Source organism: Poecilia formosa, unplaced genomic scaffold (assembly GCF_000485575.1).
Source record: "Poecilia formosa unplaced genomic scaffold, Poecilia_formosa-5.1.2 Scaffold197, whole genome shotgun sequence".
In the NCBI taxonomy this organism is placed as follows: Eukaryota; Metazoa; Chordata; class Actinopteri; order Cyprinodontiformes; family Poeciliidae; genus Poecilia; species Poecilia formosa.
This window is the reverse complement of record NW_006800136.1, coordinates 267,447-278,466: the sequence shown is the minus strand read 5'-3', so window position 1 is coordinate 278,466 and position 11,020 is coordinate 267,447. Positions and strand designations below refer to the sequence as shown.

The 11,020-nt window shown below is 39.9% G+C and overlaps 1 protein-coding gene across 1 annotated transcript; it reads right to left on the bottom strand.

Moving 5' to 3' along the window:
• Positions 1-647: 647 nt before the first annotated feature.
• Positions 648-6,868, bottom strand: LOC103148105 (extracellular calcium-sensing receptor-like). Its single transcript, XM_007566733.2, has 10 exons — positions 6,459-6,868; positions 6,072-6,375; positions 5,120-5,206; positions 4,927-5,034; positions 4,644-4,810; positions 4,076-4,553; positions 3,751-3,981; positions 3,547-3,670; positions 1,241-1,713; positions 648-1,142 (listed from the first exon to the last, which is right to left on the bottom strand). Exons 1-10 carry the CDS (start codon positions 6,722-6,724, stop codon positions 702-704), a joined length of 2,679 nt encoding a protein of 892 aa, XP_007566795.2. The 5' UTR covers positions 6,725-6,868; the 3' UTR covers positions 648-701.
• Positions 6,869-11,020: the final 4,152 nt, after the last annotated feature.

Genomic DNA, 11,020 nt, shown 5'->3' with positions numbered 1-11,020 from the left:
ATTCCTGGGACACCAGTAATGTTCTCTGTCTGTCATATTCAGCCACATTAACATGTCTGGGGAAACAACAACCCATCCGTCAGTCCGGGATAATCACTGCTGGTGTTAATGCAGCTGGGAAAAGAAGCAAAATGTCACACAATTTGGTTTGTTAATAGCCAGGCGGGATGTTTTCATGGGAAAGCCTCTAGAGAATCAGGATTCAATTAACCAGCCAACGCTGGGATTTCTGCGCAGCGTTGCCTCAGAAACCTTGGGCCTCATCATCCTCTGTTTTGTGAACTGAGCAATGACACGACTGCCAAATCCTGGCGCGATTCAGCTCTGAGACGTCTTTCATATTTACATTCACGGTGGCGGGAGGTGGAGGTTCATCTCGTCTCCTTTGTGTGACATTGCTTTTGTTTCTGAAGTCTTGCAGCGCTGTTAGAGTGGGTGGCGGCAGAGGTAGGGAGTGTGTAGGAAGGAAGGTGTGAGACAGAAGGAAGGAAATTCCTGGTTTTATTTTTCTAAGCCAGAGATTAAATTGATCTTAATAGCTCACTGCTACCATCTGGTGGTAAAATATATCCCACAAGCTCTTTCTTTCTTTCTTTCTTTCTTTCTTTCTTTCTTTCTTTCTTTCTTTCTTTCTTTCTTTCTTTCTTTCTTTCTTTCTTTCTTTCTTTTGTGGTAGGAGATGAAACTAGATGTTTAAAAATCTAAAATTTGCCAGAGGGAGCTTTGGACATCAGGTGTTTCCTTGTGTTCTTTTCTGGCCTGAGCAGGATCATGTAGCACTTTGGGGCAAAGATGCAACCCAGCAGTCCATAACTGGAGGCCAGGATTGCAAACACTTCTGTGACTGTTGCGTACTTCCCCGGAGAGCTGATGTAGGCGGGAATAAACGCTATCCAAACGGCACAGAAAATCAGCATACTGAAAGTGATGAGTCTGGCCTCGTTGAAGCTGTCGGGAAGCTTCCTGGCCAGAAAGGCCAAGAGAAGACAGAGGACTGCCAGGAGCCCGATGTAGCTCAGCACCAGAGCGAATGCAATGTATGAGCCTTCGTCACATAAGAGAATGATAAAGTCTTCCTCACGCGGCATCAGTTGGCGTGGAGCAGGGGGCGCAACGAGCAGCCACACGGTACAAATAAGAACCTACAAAAAAAAACACACAAAAAAAACACAGATGTCTTATTCAAACATTTTGAGAGGTCTTTCCAGATTATTCATTTAAAAAAACACCAAAGCCTTACCTGGGTTATGGTACAAATAGCGATGATTGCTTTTTGCTGTGAGGGGCCAAACCATTTAATGACATTGCTGCCTGGGAGTTTTGCATTGAAGGCCACCAGCACCACTAATGTCTTCCCTAGGACGCAGGAGATACAGAGCACAAAGCTGATCCCAAATGCTGTGTGGCGCAGCATGCACGACCACTTGGACGGCTGGCCAATAAAGGTCAGAGAACACAAGAAGCAGAGCGTCAAGGAGAAGAGCAACAGGAAACTCAGGGCCGAGTTGTTGGCTTTGACGATGGGTGTGGTTCTTTTGCAGAAAAATATCAGGACCACGATGCAGGTGCTGAACGAGCCGATGAAAGAAATGGCAACCAGGGTGATGCCCATGGTGTCTCTAAAGGAGAGGAACTCCACCCGTTTGGGGATGCAGGTGGTCCTTTCAGCATTGGACCAGAACTCCGGTGGGCACTGCGCACACTCTATGGCGTCTAGAGGAGAGATAAAAATGACTTAGCTGTGGCACCCAAAGCTTTTTCATTATACCTTTGTGCAGGTCTCATTAAATCAGAATATCATTAAAACGTCAATTGCTTTTAGAAACTTATTTCAAAAAGTATAGATTCAATAATTTATTTTTTCAATGTTTTTTTCTGTTAATGTAAATCATTATTCCTTTGATTGGAATAATAATCAACATATTTGATGAGGACTTGCTTTATGACTTTGATAATGGCATTTGACAAAATGCGATGTTTGTTGGCTGTTTCATAACTGACGACTGTATGATGTTTTAATGATTGATCAATCAATAGATCAAAATTATTAGCATTTTTCAGCAACAAGGCAGTTCAAAGTCAAAGACATCATCACACAAAACACATCATTTGAAGACCAATAACAATGCATTTTGTCAAGTATCATTTTTGAAATCACTAAACTCACCAATCAAATATGTTGGTCAATGTTCCATTTGTTATGGTTCACAAGCAACCTTGAACTGCCTTGTTGCTGAAATGTGCTATACAAATATATTTGACTTCACTTGATTAAATGAAAACCAAAAACTTCTCAGAAAACTCTGAGAACTTTCCCAGAAAATGTGTATTTTACATAAAAAAAACAAAACACATAAACAGTTTTACTCTAGAAATGCTATGCCATCCCTGCCGTATCCTGGGGAAGACAGCAGTTGTGACAGTTGCCCTACACAATAACACTTTCAACAAGAAGGATAAAATATTAAAGGTCATATCTAAGGAACCTGGTTGTTCAAAGAATGTTGTATGCAAAGGACAGCTGAGTAAAAGAAGAAAAGCATAGAAGAAAAAAAATACTTATAAGGCGATGTAGAGTTTGAGGGAGATTTACAGATGTATGCAGTGGAGCAGTCACCAGACTGATCCCTGACAATACACACTTTGTCAAGCTCACAGTTTGTTGGGAGGATGCCATGAAAAAGGCCTTCAAAAGGAAAAGTACCCTGACCTTGCAGTCAATGTCAGACAGCCAGGACAGAGTGCAAAAATGTAGCTAGCGGAAGAAGGTTTCTGGGGATTTTATTGCTACATATATTTTGAGACTGGTCTCGACATCAGTAGTCAAACCTCAGGCCAGATCTTCAGAGAAATTTTGAGTGTGGCAGAATGGAGAAGTTAGTGGTTTTGGCTCAAAAGAACGTAGTCCCAACCTGTTCTCCCACACAGGAAGGCTGGACAAATCCTTAGAAAAGTTTGATGCTCGGCTTACTGGAAACGTCTCGCACATAATGTGCAAGTTCTCATTGGATGTTAAAACCCAACTCAGGGACGGGAACACTGTGTCTCACACAGTCCTTGATACTTTGCATGGTCCTTGATACTTTGCCTGGTCCTTGATACTTTGCGTGGTCCTTGATACTTTGCCTGGTCCTTGATACTTTGCCGGGAAACTGAAAATAAATTTAGCTCTCTGAGAAACAGAACTCAGGGTTTTCATTCGCTGTAAGTCTTCACTGTCAAAATCATGCAGTCTTAAGAGGCGGGGTCATTTGGACCTCACAAGCTTTGAACTCTGTGTGGTCCAGAGGTGTGCACTTTGATTAACTTTTTTTTTTGTTTGTTTTTTGTTTTTTGTGTGGTTTTGGAAAACAACAGTTTGATGGGGCAAACCACACCACCCCTTTTCCTCGCTGTGTGACCATTTACTAATCCTCCCCCTAACACCGGGGTGAGGTGTATAATATGATTGACTTTTCAAATGAACTAATAAATTAATTTTAGATGCACCTGTACAATAGATCAAAGGATTCAACACAATGGGCCTGCTGAATAATTTTGCCTCACCAGAGAGATTGCTGATCTTCCCAGCTGTACAAGCCACACAGTCATAGCAGCAAACAGGAAAGTTGGGTCTCATTGCCTTCCGTGTGCCTGGAGGACAAATAGTGCTGCATACTGATGAGGGAACCTGCAGGAAAAAAGGCAAGCCCAAGATAAACTTAGTTTCTGCTAAAACAGTTTTCAAATTCCACATCTTTTTATTTTTACCCTGGTTCGGTTGCCATTCCACAAAATGATGTCTTCATGGATGTACAGTTTTTGTTTAACGTCTCCGGTCATGCCATCAAATTTGCCAATGTTGATGAACTTAAGTTCCCCATTTGGATTCATCTGCCAGTTAACGAGATCATACATGGCTGCGGGGTCGCCATTCTCATCAAATTTAATTTCACTTGCAAATGAATTCAAGTACCGTACTTGCTTTAGGTAATGAAGTAGCTAAACAAAGAAGGTGCGTGCGTGTGTGTGTGAGTAGAAGAAGCGAATGGAGACGTCTTAAACTGCAGTGAGTAACTTAAGCATGCAGTCGTACCTGCCAAGGCTGAATAACATCTGGATCTGCGCAGGACCTCTGGAAAAAAGGCCCTTCTCCTTTCACACAGCTTTTCATTGCCTTAAGAGCATAGGCGACAGCATACACCGCTTTATAGACGTTGTAGGAAATCCTCAGCTGTGACACATCTGAATAGATATTCGTCACATTCCCAAGGTCTTCCTCTCCAGAGCATGGAGGCTTACTTTCACCTTCCTTTTCCCGACTTTCAGTTTGAGCGCCCAGGGTGCAATGAAACACCTCTTCCCAGAAGGACACAAGGAAGGGATCCGTCCGGGCGTCCGATCTTGACGGATTCAAGCGAAGCAGAAAGTCTCGCAATCCTGGAATGCTTGCCTGCTGAATGGCAAAGCCAACTGTGCCCTGGAGGATGTGGTGGTACTTTTCGGGGGTGGAAAGTACAGATGCTGTGCTCCAAGCTTCACTGGCTAACCACTGTATCCCAGTGAGCTCACTTCTGTATGTAACAGGGATGAAAGTAAAAGCACTTAAAGTGTGGCGTCTGTGTATGATTGGTTTCCAGCAGTCTAAAACTAAAGCATCACACCTTTGTACTTCGTCAAACAACGTGGCCGCATCATGTTCCACAGCAAATACGAGAATCACCTTTGCCCCAGACAGCCGGATGACGGAAATGATGGATGAAATTTCCGCCTGCTGTCTGTTCTTAGGGATAATCCTATGAAAGGCAACACAAACACCCAACTTTGTGACCTGGGAGAAGAAAAAAACAAAACAAAAAAAACCCTGAAGATCCATAGTGAGCTATATTTTAACATTAGCTCGCAAAAGAAAATATTCATACTTGTATTCATAACTGTTCGACAAACCTCGTTAGCGAAAATGTTTGCCCCGCCACGACCATAGGCATCATCACCTGCAATCACACCAACCCACGTCCAGCCGAAATGCTTAACGAGCTGAACCAGAGCGTCTACCTGGGAACAGAGGAATGCTGAAGTGAGAGACCGTATCACTTAATTATGTGACAGTTTTCTGTTTCTGCTCAATGTTTCTTCTAACCTGGAAGAAGTCACTCGGCATGGTCCTTAGGAAGGCAGGAAACTGCTTTTTGTCACTCAGACAGGCGCAGCTGGAGAAATAGCTGATCTGTAAAATGATCACAACCTTGAATAAATGGGGAGTTATAATTAGAAATGGAGAGGTATCAATGGTAGTGCATATTATAGCTAAAATTGTGGGATAGAAGTAAACTAATTTAATCTTTTTGTCACTTTAAGAAATAAGTAAAAAGTGTATCATGTATTTGTACTTTAATGTCATCCTTTTCATATGAAATCTACAGCAGTAAACAACCCTTTTTAGTTAATCATTCAGTAAATCTTAGTGACTCTTCTATGAAAACCTCAGAAGTTGCTTTGTGAAAATTAGAGCAAACATATTCACGAAGGCCAACTAATACAGTGGTGGAGCTGTGTTAGTTGGGGTTTGATTATGAAACAATATCAAGTTTTTCCAATCTAAAGAAAAACTTGTCAATCCAACATCTGAAAATGACAACGGCACAATGCTTGGCTGTACAAAACCAGCTGTAGAAGTTTTTTCACATTTGGCCATGTGATAAATTTGTATCTTTTTTTTTTTTTTTACGGGATACACTGAAACAAACATAACTGCTTGAACCTAAAACCCTTTGTTTGCTAGAAAACTGAAACTCCGCATGGCCCCGAGTCACACAATGAAACAAGATGGAATCATCACGCCATGAGAACATTTCTTGCGAAAAGGGACAAGAAAATTGCCGGTTGCTGCGTTTGCGCGTTGCAGTTTTCAGATTCCAATTTGTCAAACATTTCAAAAAGTTTGGATTCTATCTTTTTCTGTTGGTCCTTCACATAAAATACCAAAAAGTATACAAGAAAGCTTGTGGTTGAAATAAAGTAAAAGATATATTTTTTTAAAAAACCCATTGAATATAAATTGTTTTCAAAGTCACAGTACAATATGCATTTACTTGTGGCACGGTGAAGACGCCAAGGAAGCGAGCCACTACAAGAGACTGAGTGGAGCCTCCGTCTCCAATCACCAGCGGCACGCTTTCATTGCAAGTGCTGCTCCTCTGAGATTTTTCTCCGACCTCTGAGCTCTTCTCACCCCCCATTAGCTCCATGGCAGCCTTCAACGCCTGATGCGGCGTGCTGCATGAATCATAGATCTTGTATCCGACCGTGACGTTCGGAAGAAGCTTCTCCTCCTTGTTGATCTCTTCGATTGCAAAGATCATAGTTTGCATCCAGCGGAAAGTTCGGAAATTGAATCTGATTCGAGAAAGAGTTGATATAAAGCTGCATGAAGAAACTTTCTGATCAGGATGATTACTATTTACAATTACAAGTCTTACCTGGTGCATTTACTTTTAGGAGGCTGGGAGGTGAAAGGCAAACTTTGCTCCTCCACCATGTCGTGAAGGGAAAAGAGGCCCCCCAAAATGATGTCCCCCTTTTTCTCCAGCACAGGCATAGTGTTGGGTATCATTTGACATTGCAGGCTCAGGTCTTGGCTGGAGTTGCAAGGAAATAACAGATTCAAAACAAAACTCAAAAACACAAACCGAGTTCTCCTTTTTGTAGGAATGACCACAACTGATACCATCCAAAATAGCTTCATCCTACTGTATCAAAACCTCTTCAAATGATTGCACAATGGGCTGTACAAAAACAGATGCGAAACGACGAATGGAAAAGCACAAAAGCCGACTAGACGAGTTTAGAGGAGCGTTACAGCCTGATTTAAAAAAAAAAAAACCCTCCAGAGTTCTTTGTCTTCACAGCCCTCATAAAGCAGCAGATTAACTATCCAGCCTCTAGTGTCATGTAAGAGATTCTGCCCTTTGGCATATATATAACATTTCCTTCATCAGCATCAAACTCTCAGAAAGATTTAATTTCCCTTTTGGCTTGTGTTCCGTGGAAAATAATCCCTGGTTTCACAGCAGGCAACGACAAAAACAAAGAGGTGGAACGGGCACCGAAACATCAGGGAGAAGGATATGAGCTCTGTCATAACGCGGAGTTATGCTTGAGTAAGGTTAATTCATCCTGCACTGATGCGTTGAGGCACACAGTAGACAAGTGTCACTGGGACTGTTAAACTACATTAGATCCACTTTTTGTCTTTCAAGTGCACAAACAGAGAGACAGTTTCCATCATGTTAGAAGACTTTAATCCTTCCTGGAAGCATCACTTTCCAAAATTTAAATTGACTTCTACAACACGTATGTACAACAATAGCGTAGCGTATAACATTTGTTGAATTAAAAAGACTGATGCACTCGATATAAAAGTTGTCATACCTCTGTTCCAGTTTTCCTCAGTTGCTTCAGTGCATTTCTCTCTTGACTGCACAACAGCTAATGCTTTTTTTCCCCCCAAAAGAATTAGCACAAAAAGCAAATCACTTGTTTAAAACGGATAGATCTTTCACAGAAATGCAAGTATTCATGTCAATGTCAGTCCTGACATCATTGTTTAGAAACAACATACTTAAGTTATGATGTTATAAAATGGGAGAGGATAGTATGGAAGCAACTGATGCATGTCCAGAAGGATTTGAAGTTATTTTTTTGGAAGAAATGAAAACCTCCAACGGTGATGAGCTCATGACTTAATATTGTGGAGGTTGAACTAACAGTTATGAGTTGTTGTTTTTTTTCATTCTGATCAGAGAAATGCACCTAAGCAATTGATTAAAAAATAATTATATTGTAGAATACATTTAGTACAGTACAGCTGAAAAAATAAGGTTTGAGGGGAAATGTAAAATATATGAGCTTTAATAGCCTAGTTGCATAAATTGTTAAACTACTACCACTGAACCACATTTTGGTTTCCACCATCCAGCATTTCTACAACATACGATCATGTAATCTGAACTTTTGCACGGCTAAACAAACAAATTGTCAAGATGTGATGTCGGTAGACTCGATTGCTGTAATTAAATCAAGCGGTGCGACAACACTTTTGCTCAGTTTTTCCTGACTGCTTTCACAGCTGCATCGAAGCAATCAGGAAAAACTACAGCTTTCTATATAGGCAGTGTCAAATTATGCTTCTTGCAAAGAATTGGATCCAGTATCAGAAATGCTTTGATACAAATTTTCTTGATTGCATGACATTTTTTTTTTCAAGCTGACTGAAAACGGAAAAACTGTAAATGTTACAAGAAATTCTATAAATGTGAACCAAAATAAAATCAGAGTATAAGATTTTTAAAAATCTGTTATTGTTAAAAAAAAAAAAAAATCCCCACGTTTGGTACTCAGTCTGGATCCATACTGAACACAGACCTGACACCTTTTAAGGCCTGCAAATAGATAAGTGAATATTTGTGTGACAGAGTGTCAAACTGCTGCTTCAGTGGCTTCATAATGATCTGGACAGCTTCTAAAAGTTAGGAGCAGGTGATGGAAATCTGCGTGAACCGTTTTGCAAAAGGGTGAGGAAAATGTGCCAAACCAGCGAGAAATTCTTATCACATTTCCAAGAGGTGTCTTATACTCTGCTGAAATAGTAGTGATGACAGCCGAGTGGAATCCCAGGTACTTTAAGTAGGTCAAAACAATCGAGAAAAACTGTAAGATTCAAGATTACTTTATCATTATTTTTTTTTTAGATCCCTGCAGTAAAATTATTTTTGTCCAAACAGCACAAAAACAAATACTAGAAAGGACTTCCTATGTTCTCGTGGATTTAAAATTTACTTTCATCGCTTACACAATTTAATATATTTTCATTTCATTCACAATATAGCTCATGCGTTTATCATATCAAATTGTGGTGTAACAACCAAGCAATTGGGGCGTTTCACAAATCATTATTACCAACATAAACACTTCAGGCTACACAACAGAGCACCTCAGAGCATGAAGCAAACAAAAATATTACATGCAGCCTGTTGTGTTGCCTCTGGCGTGTGGGTGTGCCTGCAATCTTAATACGTCCCTGTGTGGCACGAGATGAAGACACGCCGTAAGACAGACCGCTGAGCGCTAGCAGACATCGGGTCCTTTACTTTCAAGGCTCAAGATTCAAGGAACGTGTGCTCTCAGGGGAGAAAGTTAAACTCACATTCATCCCATGTTTTAATGTAAATGCAGCTCATGAATGTTGGGTGATTCAGATCAGTTAGTAAAACCTGAGTGTGTAAATGCATCATTGTTCAGGCCTTCATTATGCATGGACTGAAAAGCACACTACTGCCATCATGTGTATGAAATTGTTACACTTGAACAACATAATAATTGTGTTTACACGACATAATTATCACACTTACACAATGTGATGTTTTACGAGACAATTATGTTTTTACAGCATATGTTTGTGCAGTGTAAATTTTATGTCATAACGTGATGTTGTTTAGAAACTTATTTACTTCTGTGACAGCAATAGACTAAAGAGGATGAATGTCAATACAGACAGAGAGAAGAAGGCACAGAGCTGTCTCAGAGGGCAGAGGGGGATGAATAATGAAACAGAGAAACTCTGAGAAACAACAGAACTAACAACATAAAAATGAGGCAAGGAGCACAGACACACAAAAGTGTTTCTTTTGTGTTATTGAGTGAACTTTGTATGATGCAGGTTTCATCAAGATCATATTGTGCTCCAACGTAAACTGATTTTGTTTAAACATCATGTAAGAAATATCACTATATGCCAATTGTATTTTGATTCTTTTTATTAGCACCTGTCCTATAACATATACATAGTCTTGCTAGATTAGTAGTTCTGTGTTTTGTTTGCTTTGTGAATTATAAGAACCACGTGTATTTGACCCAATCCAATGCAAACTATTTTGTATTGAATTAAATTCATGTATTAAAAAAAAATATTTTTTCAGATATGTTGAAATTGTTATACTGGGATTTTGTTCACAAATCAGGGAAAATGGAGCAAGAGAGACAGACTGGTTCTGTACCGAGATAAAAAGAGAACTGAGCCAAAAGTTGAATCTCTCGATTTATCCACGTTATTAACCCCATCTGTCTGCCATGTTGTGTGTTTGTGGATGGACCCAAAAGCAGCAGGCTTTAGACATAACACTGTGTAATAAAAAAATGAATCAAGGAGGAAGGGGCAGGAAGAGGAACAAATAACAGGAGTAGACGAGAGAAACCGGCGAGGAGTGACTGAGAATGAGGTGCTTAAGTACTGGGAGGTTGAATGCTGAACAAAGACCTGGGCTGATGAGCTAATGGGCTGCAGGTGTGAGGGGAGAGAGCAGGAGGCAGACTGAGGAGAGAGAGAAAGTGGCACAGAGTGCGAGGGAGTACACAGGAGACTAGAAAATAAATCAAACAATAAAGAATAACTAGACCTAAGAAACATAATAAACTAGAGCAACAAAGAAATAAACATCATAAACTAGAATCACTAAATGACTGATCTAAAGTAAAACAGAACCAAGACTCATCTAAACTTTTTATTAGTTGTATTAGTTTCTAATAAAAATAAACTAAGAAATGTAGAATAAACAAACCTCAAATCACAGGATCCTAACAATATGCTCCTGTGGGTTTCAAGGCCAAGACGTAAGCAGGGCTGTACTAGGTGGATTGTGATTTATACTGTCTATAAAGTTGTGTGGGAGATTTCTTAAATATCAAACACTTTTAAAGTCTTCATAAAATTCTATTTTTGATTAACACTTTAAACATAAGCAATTAATCTTGAATGAAATGTTGATGAATTATGAAAAAGTTCAATATACAAAAAGAAAATAATACTACTTTGCAAAATGTAAAGTGATTAAAACAATTTTGAACATAAGTATTAGATGGGACTCACAATTTGGTACATGCCAAGAAGCTGATATAGTTACTGAAAGTCATGACTTTTAAAATCATCCTTCATGGGGAGCATTTTAGATATGGACCAGAAAAAAACATGTCACCTAGATTCACA